Source organism: Pelophylax lessonae, assembly GCF_965119305.1.
Source record: "Pelophylax lessonae genome assembly, chromosome: 1".
Lineage (NCBI taxonomy): Eukaryota > Metazoa > Chordata > Amphibia > Anura > Ranidae > Pelophylax > Pelophylax lessonae.
Genome location: NC_138768.1, coordinates 457048344 through 457070288, shown reverse-complemented (window position 1 = coordinate 457070288; position 21945 = coordinate 457048344). Strand labels below are relative to the sequence as shown.

Below are 21945 nucleotides of genomic sequence, written 5' to 3'. Positions count from 1 at the left end.
CTGGCAGTGAAGGAGTTAACTCTATTGGAGAGGGAGGGGTTAAGTGTGTCCCTAGGGGCGTGTTTCTAACTGTGATTGGCTGTAGCTACTAGCGTTAGAACAGAGATCAACGGTCCTACATAGTAGAACCGTGTGATCTTCATTCTTACACAGGGAAGAATGGCAGGCGGCTTTGTTTACATTAGCCGCCTGCCTTTCTTCCGGTGTAACGGACGATCGCGAGTGCCCGGCGGACATCGTAGTACTACGTCGCTTTGGCTGTGAGGGGCTGACCGCCGCAGTAAATAGTCGTGCGGCGGTCGGCAAGCGGTTAAAAAATCTAATTTTTCAGGATTATGACTGTATTGTGCACCTTGCAACATGATGCTAAATATTAACAAAGTGTAATTTATGGTTGCAATGGAGTTTTATAAGCTGCGGGATATTATTTTTTGTTTTTGGGTTTAGATTTTTTGTTGTATACAATCAAGTTTGCTGGGTGGTGTTCATAAAAAAATATTAATTATGGTTTCTGCTAATTTCAACAGACCATTCACCTCCTGAATCTGAAGTGTGGCTGACATATGTACATTTTCCTGTAACTCATAATATGGCTCCTTTAAGTCGACTCTTGGTTTATTATGTGAGGGAGAATGGAGAGGGAATTACTGACAGTGCCCAGATACCAATCGAACCGGCCTTTGAGAACAAGGTAAAGTGTATAATGACAATATGGTTATGACACACATATGTGGTATCACTGTGATCATCAGAAACTTTCTTTGGTGGTAGGTTATGGTAGTAGCAAGAAATATACATTAAATTTTAAAATAAATGTGTGTTTTTTTTTAACTATTTTGGGCCAGTTTTCCTTAGATAATAAAAAAAATCAGGAGCTATCTATTACCATTTACCACCAAATGAAAGCCCAGTTAGTCCTGAAAAAAAAACAACAAGGTATAATCCACCTGAATGCACAAAGTAGTTGTGATGATATGTACGATTTTACTAACACATGTCAACGTTGCAAAGTTGGATTTAGGCATTAAGATATATTTTACCCTTAGGTGCAAAGGGGTTAAAGCTAAACTTCAGGCAGATATAGAATGCAGTTATATATTTAATTTGAAAAAAACATTAAATGTATTTAAATGTAAGTAGTGTGAATTTGACTAGATTTTGGCCTCATGTAATCCCTTATACACCACCACTTCAACTGGATTAGTGTGGGGCAGTACTTGTACAATTCTTTGTCTTGTTAAAGCATGTTTTAGCTGAGGAGTAGGTCTGGTGTTGGTTAAACATGAATATATTCTGCTTTTATGGTGGAGATAGAGTCACTGAGGTATAAAAAAATTCCAATATGGGAGGAGGCTTGAGGAAAGGCTAACCCCAACACTAGGCTGGCTTTTTTCTTAGATGCAAATCATGTCCTCCTTGTATTTTGTAGTTGTGTACTGTATTTACTTGTAATGATATGTTTTGGTTCTTTGATTTTTTTTTACATACAATAGCTAACATTTCTGATTGCTCACTGCTGTTTTATGTGCCACAGGTGTCAGTGTCACTCTCCACCAATGACTCTAGACCAGGTGATGCTGTAAATATTAAAGCTAAGGCTACCAGAGGAAGCTGTGTGTGTGTATCTACAGTGGATAAGAGTGCGTATCTCCTGAGTAATGGCTTCCAGATAACTCCTGAAAAGGTTAGCTACTATATCAAGGCTTACTGGAATTGTAATGTGGCATATAAACAACTATAAACAGTTATGAATATGATTTGGGTTCTCAAGTCATCATGTTATTGGTTACGTTGAATTGAAGAGTTATCATGACTCTGTTGCTGTATAAAAAAAAATGAAGGAAAGCCTGAAAAATAAGCTTTGCACCTACATTTTTAGAGGGCAGTGTGTTAATTCTTTGCTCAATTGAAGAACTCTGGACACCACTGCTGTCTGACACCTCTACCTGTGTCAGATAACTTACCTTCTGCTGGGATATGGTACTTTTTGCTGACCCCTATATTACTACTGGGTTCCTGCCAATCAGGAGCTTGGAGGTGGTTCTTCCCACTGACACCTACATTACTTCCCACTGACTGTCCATCAGGATGGTAAGTACAAAGTTCTTCTTTTATGGGTTGCCTATCTTTCAATTTTTTTACACCGCAACAGAGGCGCTTAAAGTTTAGTGGTAAATTCAGGATATTGATGGGTTAGGTTTATTGGTACATTCAGGGTAAATTAAAGGCTAAGTTTACCTTTTAAGAAAAATTTAATAAATGCACATACTTTTGTATGGAAAAAAAAGATGTGCGTCTATACTTTTTTTCTACAGAAGCGTGCAAAGCATTGCACCCACAATCAGTGGATAGCAGGTGCAGGTTCCTGCAGACACTTCCTCCAGTTATCTGCCCGCACCTCTGTTTGGGCTCTCAGAAAGCTAGAGGAAGTGTAGTGGACTGCGAGTGTGCTGACTACCACGGATGAAACTTATAGTTTACTCATTCACAGTTGTCTGTGAATGAATGATGCAGATATGCAGGTGGAGCCCTGCTAATTTTAAATGTAACAGCAGCTGTGGGGGAGAAGGGGGGGGGGGTCTGAAGGAAAAACAATGGAAATTATAGGAATGGATACTTTCTTGTTCATACATTTTGATTTTACAATAAAGTTAAAACAAATAAAAGGTTTTGCATATCAAATTTTAGTTAAGTAAGGAAGTGAGAGGAGTAAATATGTTGTGTATTTGGCATGCGAGTGTGATATATAGTTTGCTGCAGACACAAAATCACTTTTGCATAGTAGTATGTGATCTGATTTTCATTAGTTACTGGATTCACAGTGGGAACTTGTGTACATCAGATTGCATGCATCAACATGCGTGTTGATGTGTGGCAACGTGTGTTTTTGATCTACTGCAGTTTTGAAAGACAAATAAATTAATATGAATAGCGGCATGCAGAATTGTTATTGCAGGGTACTGCAACATAACATAATGGTGTAAACAGACTGTAGATAAAAACATTTTGGTATGTCCATTCCTTTTTTTATATGCACTGGAAATTGCATCATTGCATAATAATGCATTTTGTGTAAACAATATACTGCAAGTATGCACTTTGACACTGATATTTACAATATCATTCAGCGTTTTTCAGCTTGGCCAATCTAAAGCTGGCATGGAGCAACTTTCAGCAAGTCTCTTGTGAACCATCTGAAATTTGCTTCATGAGTGGTCCTGTCAGCCCCATCCCACCAGACATCCCTCTTTAAAAAAATCAAAGGAGCTGGGTGGAAAGTTGTCAGCCAAACAGCTCCTGATTGCATTTAGATGCAGCCGCTGTTCGGGTGATATGACAGCTGGCGGGAGATTCATCCATCTGCAGCCTAAACAAAAAAAAAATGTTAACAGTGTATGCCCTCCCTGAGAAACTTCATAAAGGTCACAACTTTAGTTTAGGATCTGATTTAGAGGATATAATTACCAAGAATTAAATTGGAACTGCATCAATACCCTAAGGATGCCGGATATTCGTGGATTCCATTTCATTGCTGCCCAACTACAGCATCTAGTCGGATGGAACCTGGAGACACCCCCAAACTCCGCCTTTCATATATTCCCATGTTAACCAGGGCAGACATTCCCTATCTCCTTTGAAGTGCCTACTTGTAACGCATTACAGGTTACCCTTCCCAGGGCTTCCAGAGGTGCGAGGAGGCAGGTATACATAACCTAGCACAGTTGTATTACTATGGCACTTTGAAATCCTATGCGAAACTGCAAAAGGATTTCCTCTTAACCCTAAATAATTTTATCAGTACTTTCAGATCAGGCATGCTATCTAAGCTCAACCTACTTTGGCCGTGGTCTCCTTTTCTACTTTGTCCATTATTGGCACAGTTGTATGGGCCTCATCCACCAAAGGCTTGATATCTGATAGTTACCTACCTTACATTACTGGATTGCTTTCTTTTAAAATTTCCCATGTTATGTAAAGCCCATTGGGAGAGGGATGTACAGGAGGTCCCATCTCTGGTGCTGTTTCTTTGAACGGTATCCATTTCTCCCTCTCACAGTCTTAAGCATATATTTATTCTACATAAGACATACAAGACCCCTGAATTCCGCTAAAAATATAGGTATGTGAGAAGATCGAAGGTGTGCAAAGTGTGGGGCAGTCCCCGGAATCCTTTATCCATCTCCTGTTTCATTATTTTTTATTAAAGTATTTCACAATTACAAAGAGAACAAAGAATACGTATCTTCCACAAATGTCCAACACACATTAACCTCTTGCCGACCGCCCACCATAGTATTACTGCGGCAGGGCTTGGCTGCGCAAAATCACGTAGTACTACGTGATTTCGTGCACGAGGTCTAGACACAGCGGGAGGCGGGCCGTGGGAGGAGTGGAGGTGATTGCCGACGGCCTCCCGCGATCGTCAGATAAACTGACAGAAGACCCGCCTGCTTATGTAAAATCAGACAGGCTAAGTTGAATCCCCGATCTCTCTGTGCCTGTCACAGAACCATTCCCCCACACAGTCAGCAAGCATATTTAGGCATACATTAACCCCTTTGATCACCCCCAGTGTTAACCCCTTCCCTGCCAGGGTCATTTATACAGTAACAGTGCATAATATTTAGCACTGATTACTGTATTAATGTCACTGGTCCCCAAAAAGTGTCAAAAATGTCAGTTAGGCGCCCGATCTGTCCGCCTCAATGTCGCAGTCCCGCTAAGAAATGCTGATTGCCGCCATTACTAATAAAAAAACAAAAAATATATAAAAATTCCAAAAATCTATCCCGTAGTTTGTAAACGCCTATAAGGTTTGCGCAAACCAATTAAAATACGCTTTTTGGGATTTTAGAATACAAATACAAATTTGTATTACAAACCGAATACAAATTTGCCTAAACTGATAAAAAAATTAGATTTTTAAATTTTTTTTATTGGGAACGTTTTATAGCAGAAAGTAAAAAATATGGCGTTTTTTTTTTTTCAAAATTGTCGCTCTTTTTTTGTTTATAGCGCAAAATCTAAAAAAACGCAGAGGTGACCAAATAACACCAAAAGAAAGCTCTATTTGTGCTGATAAAAAAAGACATCAGTTATATTTGGGTACAGTGTTGCAGGACCGCACAATTTTTCCTTAAAGTAACGCAGTGCCGAATCGCAAAAAATGGCCTGGTCATTAAGGGGTATAACCTTCCGGAGCAGAAATAGTTAAAGGCTGAAAGCCCACCAGCATATGAAAAGGAGTTTTCTTTCTTTCTTCCTTTTCTCTTTAACTCCCTTTTCCCCCCATTTTCTTCTGTTAAGAAAATAAAAGTCTTCTCAAACTATATTAATCATTCTAGCTTTGTGGGCTATCCCCAAAAATTGTGTAGATTCTTGATGTCACATGAGTAAGGCACATCACAAGCTCATTATACAATAAAAAAACGATACCATCATGTATTGTGTCTCCAACCCTATGGGCGGCCACCACCCCCCACGGGCTTGATGTGCGCCCGACCACAATCTCGCATCTGCTGGAGGCTACCCACCCCTCCAGGAGGAGAGAGACACCCCCCACAAACTGTATTCATTATTTAAGAGGATATTTCCTTATCAAGGTTTATATAGGACAATCGGGAAGACCCAGGAAAGATGAGATCAGAGATTAAGAAGAGAAAAGAAAGAAAGGGTAAAGATTAGGGGGGAAAGTTGGATAAGACCTTGCGCTCCAAATCCCACTGCCCTGGAACTCATTTAGCTGGTTATGGATCGAGGATCACCAGTTAGGTATCTGACCCATGGTTCCCATACTTTCTCAAACATCTTCATTTTATCATTTAAAATCGCTGACATGCGTTCATTAATCATAATCCAGGAGAGTTTATGCTTAAGCTGTTCGAATGGCAAGACGGGCGATTTCCAAAATTTCGCTATTATCATTTTTGCTGAGGTAAATATGAAGTTTGAGTCGTCTCTGGGGTCTCGAGGCAACTTAATCCAGCTCCGGTGGTGATGTCCCAAGCTATGAAGGTATTGGGTAGAGGTGGCAGTGACCCTCATGCCGGGTATGCACGGGCTGAAAATTGGCCGAAATTGGTCGGTTCAGCAGGAAGCAGCCGACTTTCTGCATGTGTGTACAGCTCCCTGTCTGACAGAAGACGGTCTTGCGACCAGCTTCTTTTAAATGGGCATGCTGGAAAATCAGCATCCGATTGGCATCCGATCAGTGCTGGCAGCCAGTGGTGATCAGTGTTTCCTGGTGGCAGTAAAGCAGCCCCTCGAAGGGGGGAAGGGGTGGGCCCCCCTGTCAGAATGCAATAGCGCAGCAGGGGAAAGAAATTACTATATTAGCATTGCTTGTGTTAGTACAGTGATCTGTCTGTTTTTTTCGTTCAGCTCTCTGGGTTAAATGAAAAGAAAACTTATAGTGCATACCATGCTTTAATGGTCTTTTGGGCACCAATCTTCCAGTGGACCCCATTACTTGTCTGTCCACTTATATTTATTTATCTTTCATAGACCAAACATTGGCGCTTAGCATCTCTCAAGCATTATTCATTGCTCGCAGAATAATTACACGTAAATACATTTTAAGCTGACCGCCCACTCTGTTCAAATGAATAATGGATCTTAACTGCTCAATCTCCTTCAAAAAACACACCTTCTATCTTAGAAATGCCATGTGAAAGTTTGACACCATATGGCCGAGTGGTTAGAGATCAAGTACCCTACCTTTTCTTGAATCTCTAGGAGTTTTTTTTATGTTTAAGATTCCTGTATCTCAATGTACTTTATTATATCTAGGCACTACACAAGTTCTTTATCTCTAAAGATTTACATGGACACTATCAGTTACTGTGCTCCAAGGTGACCACTCTTTTATGTATCTCTACCTATTGTCTGTTCCGTGTGGCAGGTTGTTTCTCTGTTGTTTACAAAACTGTAAAAACACCCTTTTCTAAAAAAAAAAAAGTGTATGGCCAGCTTTGCTCCTCCCTAGTTATGTGTCAAGTCATTGTCCTAATCCGTCAAAATGATGTTTATAGGTTAGTGGACAACTAATGACTATAGTACATGACAACTAATGACAATAGTACATGGGGGTTTGAGATTGTTAATTAATAAAAGTACTAAACATTCTTTAACTTGGTTTTTGCAGATATTCCAGGAACTTGCCACTTTTGATGTTTCAGATGCTTTTGGAACTGGAAAGGATGAGGGACATTTCTGGTGGCCAGGACTAGGCTCCCAGAGAAAACGACGTTCATCGGTTTTTTCATGGCATTGGGATATTACCAAGGATGCTAGATTTGCTTTTACCGTAAGTGAGGCCAAAAGAAGTGAAACATGGCTTTGTGGGGACCCTTATAGTTTACACACAAAAAGTGAAGAGAGCATTGCAAAACAGTAAAAGCAGGTAGTAGTAAGGAAGTCACATGACAGCTCAGACTATTGTCTGCAGTTTTTTTCTTTTATTTCGTTATTTAAGTTTTACGGTTATAAAAAATTATTTTACAAAAGGTATACGGTGCTGAATATTACCACATTATTAAGTACATAGTACGTTCATCTTTACATGTACAATATGCAATGTATACAGTTTGTTGTAAAAGTACAGTACATCACAAAAATAAAAGCCAAGGGGGAAGGTGGGGGGGAGGAATAGGCTTTGCCCTACTGGTGTGCACTCTTTTCATAATTCGGCTTTCTATTTCTTAATTAAGCTTTCTATCCAACCCTGCCTAAATACATGCCATCTGATACAGGGTAGGGAGGGAGCAGTAGAAAGTATAGGTTTCCCAGCAGAGGTGTTGGGCTCTGATGTGCACCTGTGGGGACAAGCTTGATGTTTGTACAAACAGTAGGATGTATACATAAAAGGAGAGAGGAGGGGTAAATGGTGAGGAAAATAGCTAGTGAGTGAGTCGAAGAAAGGGGGGGGTCAGAAGGTTTTGTTGCTATTACAGTCGACAGTTACAGTCAACATTAAAACAGAATGCAACATAGCCTTGGTCAAGTTTACATTTAATATATTCAATAATATATTTAATATATATGACAAAAGACCGAGGACAGTTGAGCAGTTAGAATCCTGTTTTAGGAAAGACTGATACAACATTCCTCTCACAAAACTCTAGCAACTGGTCTCAGTTCCCAGACGTTTACAGAGTGTTGTTAAAAGAAGAGGGGATGTTACACCATGGTAAATATGGCCCTATCCCAACTTTTTTGAGACATGTTGCTGCCATGAATCTCAAAATTACATCATTTTTCGATTAAAATGGCACCTTTTCTTAGTTAAAACATTTGATATGTTTTCTATTTTCTATTGTGATTTAAATATTTGTTTATGTGATTTGTAAATTATTGCATTATTTTATGTAGATTTTACACCCTGCCACCAACTTTTTTTCCTTCTAGACTTTATATACAGTGGGGAAATTAATTATTTGATCCACTGCAGATTTTGTAAGTTTGCTCACTTACAAAAAAATGAAGGGTCTATAATTGTTATCATAGGTGTATTTTAAATGATAGACACTGAATATCAACCAAAAATCCAGAAGAAACACATGATATAAATTGTATAATTGGAGTTGCAGTTCAGTGAGTAAAAAAAGTATTTGATCCCCAAGCAAAACTTGAATTAGTGCTTGATGGAGAAACCCTTGTTGGCAAGCAAAGATGCAAGACGTTTCTTGTAGTTAATGACCAGGTTTGCACACATCTCAGAAGGGATTTTGGTCCACTCTTTATTATAGATCTTCTCTAAATCTTTAAGGTTTCTTGGCTGTCACTTGGCAACTCAAAGTTTCAGCTCCCTCCATACATTCTCTATAAGATTAGGGTCTGGAGACTGGCTAGGCCACTCCATGACCTTATTGTGCTTCTTCTTGAGCCACTCATTTGTTGCCTTGGTGGTATGTTTTGGGTCATTGTCATGCTGAAAGAACCATCCATGACCCTTCTTCAGTGTTCTGGCAAGAAGGGAAGAAGGTTCTCATCTAAGATTTTACAATACATGACCTCATCCATTGGCCCCCTCAATGCTTAGCAGAGAAACGGCCCCAAAGCATAATGTTTCAGACACGCTTGACTGTAGGGATGGTGTTCTTAGGGTCATAGTCAGCATTTTTCTAACCTCCAAGAAGGCACATGTACAGTCATGCCAATAACATCTAAATGATTCAGAGAAGGATTGGGTGATGAGACAAAAATTAGGCTCTTTGGCATTAACGCGACTCACCATGTTTGCAGGAAGAAAAATGCTGACTATGACCCTAAGAACACCATTGCTACAGTCAAGCACAGAGGTGGAAACATTTATCTTTGAGGCTGTTTCTCTGCCAAAGGTACAGGCTGACTTTGCCCCATTGAGGGGCCAATGGAGGGGGCTATGTATTGTAAAATCTTAGATGAGAACCTTCTTCCCTTCTTGGCTAGAAGGGAAGAACGGATCGGACCCTTGACTGACATTTTTGACACTTTTGGGGTTACCAGTGACATTTCTACAGTAATCAGTGCTATAAATATGCACTGTTACTGTAAAAATGACACTGGCAGGGAAGGGGTTAATTTTATTGGAGAGGGAGGGGTTAATGTATGCCTGGTGCTTACTGACGTGTGTGGGGGGAGGTGACTGAGTGACACAAGGACAGATCTCAGGTTCAGCTATGCTGAACCCTGCAATCTGACCCTGCCTGTCACTTCGGAGATCCGTCCGCTCTGATTACACAAGCGGGCGGATCTCCAGACTCGATTCCCCGACGATCGGGGAAGAGCAGCGACGATCACCGCTACTCCTCCCCTGGCCCGACTCCCGCTGTGACTGAAAACAGCGGGAGCGAGCTTCTGGCGGCGCGCGCGCGCCGCCGAGAAGGGGGAGTGTCTGCCGGCGTAGGTCTACGTCGTCAGACCTACAAGAGCCACTTTGCCGCAGTAGAGCTCTAGTGAGCAGCGGCAAAGTGGTTAAAGCTTGCAATATTTTTATTATAATCTAACCCTGCTTTTTCTCCACAACGTTATCCCTTACCTGTCTGGTGCGTTTCTTTGTCTTTATGATGCTGTTTGTTCACTAAGGTTATCTAAAAAACCTCTGAGGGCTTCACAGAACAGCTGTATTTATACTGAGATTAAATTGCACATAGGTGACTTTATTTACTAATTAAGTGATTTCTAAAATCAATTGGTTTCGCTAGATTTTAGTTAGGGGTATCAGAGTAAAAGGGGCTGAATACAAATGCACGCCACACTATTCAGATCTTTATTTGTAAAAAAAATTGAAAACCCTTTATCATTTTCCTTCCACTTCACAATTATGTGCAGCTTTGTGTTGGTCTACTCTATCACATAAAATCACAATAAAATACATTTACATCTTTGGTTGTAACATGACAAAATGTGGAAAATTTGAAGGGGTGTGAATACTTTTTCAAGGCACTAATGTATATTAACACGCACACACACACACGCATGCGCATTGGCTTCATCCTCAATACTTGTGTAAGAAGCAGCTTCTGTAGTGAGATAATCAGGTTAAAGGAAAGTCCTGGGCTGCTATAAAGTACGGGTCCAAGAAACTAACAAAAAATTTTTTCTTTACCCTGTTGCATATCCAGGAGACAGGATTGGTTGTGATGACAGATGTGGTAAGTCTAAATTACAGACAGAGCGATGGAATGTACACAGATGAGGCAGTTCCAGCTTTCCAGCCGCACACAGGAACACTGGTGACATCATTTCATAACAGAGTAGCACCCCGGTAAGTTAAGAGAAACTTGTTCTTTCATTAGAGATTACTACAGCAATTAATGTCAATCAAATAGCAAGGCCAAAATGTACCAGTTTATCTCTAGTGAATTATATTAAATGTAAAATTGACCAAGGCTATGTACCCTGAACTCTATCTACAATTTTTGTTTGGTGGCACTGGGGATAGTTCGAATTGAAACATTTTATTATGTTAGTGTCTGCTCTTCATTGTCCCTAATTTATTAGAGTCAAACAGAGAAGAGCCTGGAACTTAGATATGAGTTTACACAGTGCTAAGCAGCATATAGAAATTTGACACTTTTTAAACATTTGTGTACAGTTATGACTGATTTTCTGATTTTCAGATTTGAGAGAAGAAAAAGGACTTTCTTTCCTGAAACCCTGGTCTGGCACTGCTTCAATGTCAGGTAAGCTATGTCTAAATATTACAAAACAAAGTAATGGTTATCGATCATTTAATTTACCTAAAAGTCTTATCTTTCACATTGAATCATAATCTGTCTCGTTTTCTATAATTTTGCATACTTTGAAAAATTACATACGTTTTTCTTTAACTCATATAAACTCATCCCACACAATATTGTTTTATGGTGAACACAGTCTTATCTCGCTCCTGATTGTGGATCATTTAGGGATAACGTAGGAATCAATGACAAGGTACTGTCAGTGTCAGCAACCATCTCAGTTTATGAAGGTTTTCCAATTTTTTTGAAGGCTGATGGAGTTGATCCTGCTATTCAGAAATAGGGTAGAAATGGAAAACCGTGCCTCTACTACTTTTTTTCAGGCGAGTCTTATGTTTCAGGATCCTCCACACTGTCTGAGGCTGGGTTTAAGTTTTTGTGTCTTTTGTGGGTTAAAGTATAACTAAAAGCAAAACTTTTTTTTTTTTTTTATTGTGTATAGAGGAGAGATGGATTAGAACCTCCAATGGGACACAAATAGTGAAAAAAATGTGGTGCGCGGGGCAGCCATTTTGCTGTAGCCTGGGTGCTCAATGCGCGACGGCCATGTTTGTGTAGTCCGGCCATTTTGCACTGGTTTGCAATTGAAAAAGGCGGCCGCCATGACAGTGGAGCCCTGTGGGCTGCCGCTTTGGCAGTGGGAGCCCCTCCTCATCCAATGGTGCTGACTTCTGGATCTTTTCATTGCCTGATCGCCACACGTGGAGTGCAGATTATTCTGGTGGCTGCAGGTGCCTGTTTCTGCTGGGTGGTGAGTCTGGTGGGGTCCTTTCCCTCTCTGCTGAGGATCGTTTAGGTGCTCTGTTACTGGCGACCGTGTGGTGCTGCCGGAGCGGTGGGTGTGTCCCCTTGCAGTGTTTTTTTTACACCTTTTCTTGTGGGGTCCCCCTATTGACTCATGGAGTCTTTGGAGCACATTTCCGCACCTGATCCCCTTTAGAAGCTTTGGTTGAGCTCCTTTTTACCTGGTTGGCAATAGGTAGCCTTGGGATTTTTTTTTCGCTGTTCCCCCCCCCCATGTTTAACACTGCTTTGGGACATCCCAGTGGTTAAGAAGATCAGGAGCTGTGTCCGTCAATTAACGAAAGAGAAAATTGGATTTTTGACTTATCGTAAAACCCATTTCTCTGATGTTCATTGACAGACACAGCACCCACCCCTCTGTGGAGTTGAAATTCTTCTGACACTGCTTGTAACAAAACTGAGCAATAGAGAGAGAATATGCCCCCTGGGACTGCCAATAGGCATAGCCAGACTTTTTTCTGCCTATTCTACTCCTGTAGGGGGCAGTATAACCCAATGGTTAAGAAGACCAGGAGCTGTGTCTGTCATTCAACATCAGAGAAATGGATTTTACAATAAGTCAAAAATCCAAAATAGTTCTACTTTATTATCTGCCTGTATATAACGAGATTTAGAGACTAACAAATTACTGTTTACATTATAATGATTATCTTATTGTCGAAATATAATTTCTTAAAAAATGCAAAATAATCAAAACAAGGAAAACCAAACTTTTACAGATTTAATTTTTAGATTATGAGGTCTTTTGACTTGCACTGGAAGGTAGCATTGGTAGTTATAGAGTTAGTATAACATTATTTCTCTTTTGTTCATTGAAGGACTCTCCAGGATTCTGAACCATTGGGTTAGATTGCCCCCTACAGGAGTAGGACAATAGGCAGGACAAAGAACTAATGATCAAAAATATTATTAACCACTTGCCTACTGGGCACTTAAACACCCTTCCCATCCAGGCCAATTTTCAGCTTTCAGCGCTCGCACACTTTGAATGACAATTGCGCGGTCATGCTACACTGTACCCATATGAAATTTTTATCATTTTTTTCACACAAATAGAGCTTTCTTTTGGTGGTATGTAATCATCTCTGGGTTTTTTATTTTTTACAAAAAAAAAGAATAAAGACAGAAAATTTTGAAAAAAAAAAAAGTTTTTCTTATTTTCTGCAAGTAAATTTTGAAAATAAATTTTTCTCCTTCACTGATGTGCGCTGATGAGGCGGCACTGATGGGCACTGATAGGCTGCACTGATGGGCACTGATGAGGTGGCACTTATGGGCACTGATGAGGTGGCACTTATGGGCACTGATGAGGAGGTACTAATATGCCGCACTGATAGGCGGCACTGATAGGCGGCACTGATGAGCACTGATAGGCGGTACTGCTGGGCACTGAGAGGTGGCACTGCTGGGCACTGAGAGGTGGCACTAAGAGGTGGCACGCTGGGCACTGAGAGGCGGCACTGACGGGTGGCACTGATGGGCACTGAGAGGCGGCACTGATGGGCACTGGTGGACACTGACGGGTGGCACTGATGAGCACTGATGGGCGGCACTGATGAGCACTGATGGGCAGCACCATCAGTGCCCACACTCAGTGCCCATAGTGCTGCCAGTCAGTGCTCATCAGTGCCTAGGGCACTGATGGGCACTGACTGGCAGCACTATGGGCACTGATTGTGGGCATTGATGGGGGACACTGATGGCGGGCACTGTGGGCACTGTTGGGGGCAATTTGTGTATTTTTTTTTACCTTTTAGTAATCAGGGCACTGGTGATCAGTGCCCTGTTTACATATGAGATCATCTCTCATTGGATGGTCCGATCATGTGGTGAATGGCCGCTGTGATTGGCCATTCACCACGATCTGTGATCGGCCGTGTCCAAGGGACACGGCGACACAGATTCTCCCCGATGCGCGCTCGCGGGAGCGCGCGGGGGGCGTGTCACTGGGAGGCCGTTTAAAAACGGCCTCCCGAAAATTCGGGTCCGCGCTGCAGCCGTATATAGGCTGTAGCGCGGATGGGATGTAGTTAAAATGATCCCGCGTTAGGTATAAGCATTAAAATTAAGTTTAAGTGTAAAACTCAGAAACAGAATATTAGCTATAAAACAGCGTTTACACTTATAATGGTTAAATAACAATCATAGAATTATACAATAAAGTGTTCATGTCCAGAAATATAGAACAACAATAAAGTGCTAAAAATATACCATGCCTTGCGAAAGTATTTGGCCCCCTTGAACTTTGCGACCTTTTGCCACATTTCAGGCTTCAAACATAAAGATATAAAACTGTAATTTTTGTGAAGAATCAACAACAAGTGGGACACAATCATGAAGTGGAACGAAATTTATTGGATATTTCAAACTTTGTTAACAAATAAAAAACTGAAAAATTGGGCGTGCAAAATTATTCAGCCCCTTTACTTTCAGTGCAGCAAACTCTCTCCAGAAGTTCAGTGAGGATCTCTGAATGATCCAATGTTGACCTAAATGACTAATGATGATAAAGAGAATCCATCTGTGTGTAATCAAGTCTCCGTATAAATGCACCTGCAATGTCATAGTCTCAGAGGTCCGTTTAAAGCGCAGAGAGCATCATGAAGAACAAGGAACACACCAGGCAGGTCCGAGATACTGTTGTGGAGAAGTTTAAAACCGGATTTGGATACAAAAAGATTTCCCAAGCTTTAAACATCCCAAGGAGCACTGTGCAAGCTATAATATTGAAATGGAAGGAGTATCAGACCACTGCAAATCTACGAAGACCTGGCTGTCACTCTAAACTTTCAGCTCATACAAGGAGAAGACTGATCAGAGATGCAGCCAAGAGGCCCATGATCACTCTGGATGAACTGCAGAGATCTACAGCTGAGGTGGGAGACTCTGTCCATAGGACAACAATCAGTCGTATACTGCACAAATCTGGCCTTTATGGAAGAGTGGCAAGAAGAAAGCCATTTCTTAAAGATATCCATAAAAAGTGTTGTTTAAAGTTTGCCACAAGCCACCTGGGAGACACACCAAACATGTGGAAGAAGGTGCTCTGTTCAGATGAAACCAAAATCAAACTTTTTGGCAACAACGCAAAACATTATGTTTGGCGTAAAAGCAACACAGCTCATCACCCTGAACACACCATCCCCACTGTCAAACATGGTGGTGGCAGCATCATGGTTTGGGCCTGCTTTTCTTCAGCAGGGACAGGGAAGATGGTTAAAACTGATGGGAAGGAGACTGGGAAGGAGATTTGTCTTCCAACAAGACAATGATCCAAAACATAAAGCAAAATCTACAATGGAATGGTTCACAAATTAACATATCCAGGTGTTAGAATGGCCAAGTCAAAGTCCAGACCTGAATCCAATCGAGAATCTGTGGAAAGAACTGAAAACTGCTGTTCACAAACGCTCTCCATCCAACCTCACTGAGCTCGAGCTGTTTTGCAAGGAGGAATGGGCAAAAATTTCAGTCTCTCGATGTGCAAAACTGATAGAGACATACCCCAAGCGACTTACAGCTGTAATCGCAGCAAAAGGTGGCGCTACAAAGTATTAACTTAAGGGGGCTGAATAATTTTGCATGCCCAATTTTTCAGTTTTTTATTTGTTAAAAAAGTTTGAAATATCCAAAAAATTTCGTTTAACTTCATGATTGTGTCCCACTTGTTGATTCTTCACAAAAAATTACAGTTTTATATCTTTATGTTTGAAGCCTGAAATGTGGTAAAGATCACAAAGTTCAAGGGGGCCGAATACTTTCGCAAGGCACTGTATATATTCATAAAAGTGCAATGGTACTCCAAAATGTCCACAAGGTGGGCAAAAGTGCTTGACGATAAAGAAAGTGCTGGAGTGCTTCACACCAATCAAGTGGTGCGGGGTGTTTCACTCCCCTCCTGAATCCCCACTCACCAGAAACAATGGACCCTCAGCTATTTCAGTCTGGGGGTCAAAAAAGTTTGAAACTGGTGAGATGAAGCGTTTATCCACCTGCTCGATGCTAGCACTCTGTCACTGTGCATCGCCTTACAAGGGGTCTTTGGGGCTCAAAAAAAGTAGACAGCTAACATAGGGGAAGTCCATTTAAGTAAGTTTAATCGCACTAAAAAATCCCACGGACCTGGGCGGCCTGGCGCTCCCAGACTTTAACATGTACTACCTGGCATTGCAACTATCCCATTTCTTCCACCTCCACAACTCAGACAGAGAGAGATTTCTGGCCCTCCTGACTCCATCCTGGGCCCACACTTCGGCTGACCCCTTATCATTGATTCTAACAGGTGTGCGGGGGGCTGAGCCCCGGTGGGATAGGACGTCTATGCTATTTCAATACAGACGCATATGGGATGCTGTGTCCACAAAACTGGACCTTCCCTCACTTTATGAGCACACGCCGCTGTGGCGCAATGCTTGCCTCCCCGAGCTGGCCTCTGTCCCTGAGGCACATGCCTGGATCCAGCACGGAGTACACTTCCTTGCCCAAGTGCTAACAGGCGGCGGGCTTAAAATGTTCGACGCGCTGAAGCAATAGTTTAACCTTCCCAATCAAATGTTTTTCAGGTACCTACAGGTCCGCCATGCCTTCTCCTCTCAATTTCCTCAGCCAATGCAGGATATAGCTCCAATCTCTATAATCGAGGTGGTCAGGGGGTCTGAATCTAAGCAGCTCATTTCGCACCTCTACAATGCGCTCCTTCTACCCTCCTCTACGGTACTAGCCTATGCCATCAAAACTAAGTGGGAGGGAGATGTGGGACCTGTGGAGGATGAGGAGTGGGAGGATGCCCTGGACAATTGCAAATTGGTATCCCCGAAGTTGTCGGATCGCCTGACCCAGCTGTTTGTGCTTCACAGGGCCTATTTACGCCAATCATGATGGCTAAATATCATTGTGACACATCAGGTACCTGCCCGGTGTGTGGGAGGGAGCCGGGTACATTCTACCACCTTCTTTGGAGCTGTCCCGAACTGCAGGGCTTCTGGAAACAAGTGGTGGGGTTTTTACATGACACCATGGGCTCTCCTTTAACGGTGGCCCCAAAGCCCTGCTTACTCTGAATTTTTCCGGATGTAAGTATGGATAAATTTATCGCCCAATTTCTGCATGAGACTTTATTTCTCACTAGGAAGTGTGTCGCACGACAATGGATGCGTGCTACCCCCCCCGTCTTTCCATGACTGGCTCAGGGATGTTAATAATACCTTACCCTATAAGAAGCTGATATATGCCCACCGTGGTTGTCCATCCCAGTATAACAAGATCTGGGATAAATGGGTACAGGCCCCGGAGACGTGTATCTAGACCTGTAATTTAATTCACCACATTGTCTTTCTTTTATGGTGTTTCTGATGATGCTACCCTGGAGCAGTGGTTTCCATGGCTTACTGCAGGCATGTTGGGAGTCTTGCAATACCCTATAAGGATGGAGCCGTCTTAGCCTTTCGTCATGACCTTGTATTTGCACTGTACCCTGCCACTTTTGTTGCTGTCTGTGTATGGCTGCATTCTGAAGCTACGCGGTCATTGTACTGTATTTTGTTTTCCTCGACAAGCACTCACGTTCCTTGTGAATGTGTTTATATTTTTTCAATAAAGATTTTTGTTTGATTTAAAAAAAAAAAAAGAAAGTTTAATTGTGCATAAAAGATATTACTCACAGGAACATGCGGGCAGAAACAGCTTGTAAAGATAGACACAACTCTTCCGGGAATGCCGTCTAGCATGCATTCCACGGAGGACAGGAAGTGATGTCAATGGTTTCAGCATTACCGGAAATACGTCAACCCGTTTCACCCCACCTTCCAGGGCGTCATCAAAGGACATTCTGTCCTCCATGGAATGCTTGCTAGACTGCGTTCCCGGAAGAGCTGTGTCTATTTTTACAAGCTGTTTCTGCACGCATGTTCCTATGAGAAGTATCTTTTATGTGCAAATAAATCTTCCATAATGGACTTCACTATGTTGGCTGTCTACTTTTTTTGAGCCCCAAAGAACCGTTGTAAGCTGCTGCACAGTGACAGAGTGGTAGCATCGAGCAGGTGGATCAACGCTTCATCTCACCAATTTCAAGCTGTTTTGACCCCCAGACTGAAATAGCTGAGGGTCCATTGTTTCTGGTGAGTTGGGATTCAGGAAGCAAGTGAAACACCACGCACAGCTTGATTGGTCTGAAGCACCCCAGCACTTTCTTTATCTTCAAGCACTTTTGCACACCTTGTGGACATTTTGGAGCACCATTGCACTTTTATGAATACATATTTTTTAGCACTTTATTGTTGTTATATATTTATGCACCCTTATAAGTGTAAGTGCTGTTTTATTGCTAGTATTTAGAAAAAAAGAACTTGGCTACGCCTATGGGCAGTCCTTCTGCTATAGGTCTTCAGTTTCTTTCTGCCTTGTCAGGAGTAAGGACCTAGTTCCATGCTGGGATCTCTGGTCTTCGCAATTTTTTCCTTTTAAATGTTTTTTTTCCTCCCGGTTTATTTCCTGCGAGATCTGCAATCAACTGCTGGACTGGGCGATGGGCTGGATAATCTAGAGCCAGATCCCAGTCTGGCCAGCCAGCATGCGCAGACCACAGCTCCACGCTAGGTTGGCCGTGACATAGCCGCACTGGTCGGGGGCTGGCCTTCGAGTTGAACGCCTCCTGAGGTCGCATACGACTGGGTCTCAGCCTGAGTCGCAGCATTTCTCCTGGCCGACATTCGATGGCTAGGAGGTTCTGTCTGGAGCGGTGCCCTCCTAGTTCCTAGTATAGTGAGTAGCTGCCCCTCCCTCTCCCCCTGTAGGGTTTTGGGTTGGATGCGGTTCCCTCCCTGGGACGGTCAGACCGTGGGTTCCCCTCCTCATCAGACCCCCCTAAATACTGGTGGTCTCTGTGGGCCATCTAGTCCCCCACCACTCCCCCCCCCATCTGGGGTAGCATGGTGGTATAGGGTGTGTCTGGGCCTGGGGTATGGTACTGTAGTGGTGGGAGGGGGGGGGGGATGCGCTGCTGGCGACTGGGCTATTGGCTGGGGGGGGCACTACCTGCTGTGGGGGTTCTGTGCCTGGTTCCCAACTTCCTTCAAGTTTGCAGCCTGGGCTTCAGGGATCGCTCCTCGTGGAGCTGCACACGGTAACCATTTTGTTGTAGCCTGTGGCGGCGTGTATCCACAGATGAATCTAATGCCCGACCAGATTGGGTGGTTTTAAAAGGTATATAATGCTCTGGAGATGGTAAGGATATATGGCAGCTTCCTATGAATATGTCTGATTAGATGAAAAGCTTCAGAATGTCAGAATTGCCATCTATTTCTGTATTCCCTGAACATGTCTATTGGATGCTTGTAAAGTGTATCTTTGGCTTTTTACAATTATAGATTTTAAGCAGTTTTACACTATGTTGGATTTGTCTAGCTTTTTCCTCCATGTACTACTGTGAGAGATCTGCGGCATCTTGTATGAGATGCTCTGGCCACCTTCCTTAACATTGGGTGTTCCAGCTACCTCTGGGGATTTACAGTATTACCAGCTTGTATGGCCCATTTACTATAGGGTATTTTGGGTCCATACCCTCCGGTGAGCGCATTCATTGTTTTCTCTGGTGTGGGGATTCCTGTCACCATTCACCGTCACCTATGAGCTTGGATGTATATGCTCTATTTTCACTTGGGACTCACTTTATGAACTTTCTATTGTCCTTTTCATATATGTGCATACATATTTTGATCACTTTATGTAGCGCTGCACTTTTTTATATACCTGTTTAATGGCCCGTGGCCATGTTTGTGCAGTCCGGCAGCCATTTTTTTATTGGCCCGGCATGCTACAGAGCAGTGGCCAATACAGAGGAGCCTCTGGGCAGCGATCTCGGCTGTGGGAGCTCCTCCTTTCCCCTGGTGCTGACTCCTAGGTCTTTCTTTCCCTTGGATGCTGCATGTGGAGCAAGTGCTATCCCTGGTGCAATTGGTGCTTCCCTGGTGGGGTGGTGAGTCTGGTAGGGTCCCTCCCTCTCTGCTGCAGGTTGTGGGGTGCTCTGTTTGCTGTAAACCTGGTGGTGCTACCAGCGATGTGGGGGTGTCCTTTTGCAGTGCTAGACACTTTTTTGTGGGGGTCACCCTCTTTAATAACGGAGTCTCTGGAGCACATTTCCCCACCTGACCCCCTCTCAGAGGCTTTGGGTCCCTCGGGGTCCCAACCATTCATCAATGCACTGACGGTGGTCCTGGAGTCCTTTGTGTCCCGGGTGGAGGTGGCTTTTGGGCGGCAGCCTAGAACCCCCCCCCCCCCACCTTCCCCTGCCTCATCTGTCTCCTCAGATTCTAAATCTGATTTGGCCGCCACGGACGTGGCCCACCCTGCAGGGACTGCGGCCATGCTCCCTGAATTATCGGATAGTGACGATGATTTCTCCACACCTGTAGCTGCACAAGAGAAGGCTCAGGTGGACTCACTGATTGTATCTGTGCGTGAAACTTTAAAATGGAGGATGCAGCTGAAGCTGCGGGGAAGGTGGCTGTCCCCTTTAGCACTCACAAGCCATCTCGTGTGGCAAAAATGTTTCCTAATCCCTCCTATTATGACAGAATTGTCACAAAAGAGTGGGAGCGTCTGAAACATCCCTTTGTGGTTCCTAAACACTTTGCAGTGAGGTACCCCTTGAAGAGTCCCTCCTTAAAAAGTGGACTGTGCCGCCGGTGGTGGACCCCCTGGTTTGCAGGTTGAATAAGGCGACCATGATTCCGGTTGAGGAATCGCCAGCCTTTAAAGATCTAGCTGACAGGAAAGCGGTGGCTGTGGCCCGCAATATGTTTACTGGTACTGGCTTGGCGCTTAGGCCAGTCTTCACCATTGCCCTGGTGTTGAAAACTCTGACTGAGTGGGCTAAACTTTTGCGCCGTGACCTGGAGGGTGAGCAGTTTTCCCCTGCCTTTGCTGAAATTGCTGGCCAGTTGGTCCAGGGGCTGCACTTTATCTGTGATGCCTCTTTGAATGTGGCTCCCCTGATCTCGAGGCTGTCTGTTTCAGCAGTGGTACTTAAGTGCGTATTGTGGCTTAAGTGTTGGTCTGTTCACCAGACCTCTAAAAAAGCTCTGATTGATTTACCCTTTCAGGGCGATCGCCTGTTTGGGGCTACCCTGGTTGACATCATTAAGAGTCTCACAGGGAAGAAGAGTACCTTTCTTCCACAGACTGGAAAAGCTGAGCCCGTCTTTTTCGGCTCACAAGAAGTTTTTTCATCCCTCAGGATCCACTGACAAGCATGAAGGTGCACCCTCACCTGTGCCTGGGGTGGGGGTACGTCATTCGCTGGTTTCCCGAGCCATGGACCTTTTTGGTAAACGACAAATGGATTCATTAAGTGATACGGTCCGGCTACAAGATTGTGTTTCTTTCCTACCCTTTTGGAAAGGTTCTTTCCTTCCAATGTGCGTTTGTCCCCAGACTGATTGCAAGTTCTCTTTGGGGCGGTACAAGACCTGCTGCTTCAGGGTGTGATTGTCATGGTTCCAGCCTTAGTTTCAGGGTTTTTTTTTTTTTTTCAAACCGCTCCTAAAGAAAGAGTGCAAGGTACGTCCAATTCTGGACCTCAAGGCCCTGAACTGCTTTGTGCGTGTAAAGATGTTCAGAATGAAGTCCATTGGCACAGTAGTGGCATCCCTACATCAGGGGGATTTTTTTGCCTCTATCGGCATTAGGGATGCTTTCTTGCACATTCCAATATGTGACCGACACCAGCACTTTCTCCGTTTTGCTGTAGGAGAGGAGCATTATCAGTTTGGTCTTGCCTCTGTTCCTTGTGTCTTTACAAATGTGTTGGCACCCGTCAGCGGGGTATTGCAGTACTGGGCCATCTGGATGACTGCCTCTTGCGAGCGGAGTCCTCTGCTGCCCCGATGGACTCCGTGGAGATCACTGTACAGACCCTGAG

General features: G+C 43.3%; 1 protein-coding gene across 2 annotated transcripts in view; it reads left to right on the top strand.

Annotated features, from left to right (window-relative positions):
• CPAMD8 (C3 and PZP like alpha-2-macroglobulin domain containing 8) overlaps positions 1-21945 on the top strand; it is a 472168-nt gene that overhangs the window by 132898 nt on the left and 317325 nt on the right. For both annotated transcript variants that reach the window (XM_082260961.1, XM_082260960.1), the window contains 5 exons: positions 528-691; positions 1535-1684; positions 7145-7306; positions 10605-10747; positions 11103-11165. In XM_082260961.1, the coding sequence (XP_082117087.1) occupies positions 528-691; positions 1535-1684; positions 7145-7306; positions 10605-10747; positions 11103-11165 (682 nt within the window). The remainder of the gene's footprint in view (positions 1-527; positions 692-1534; positions 1685-7144; positions 7307-10604; positions 10748-11102; positions 11166-21945) is intronic.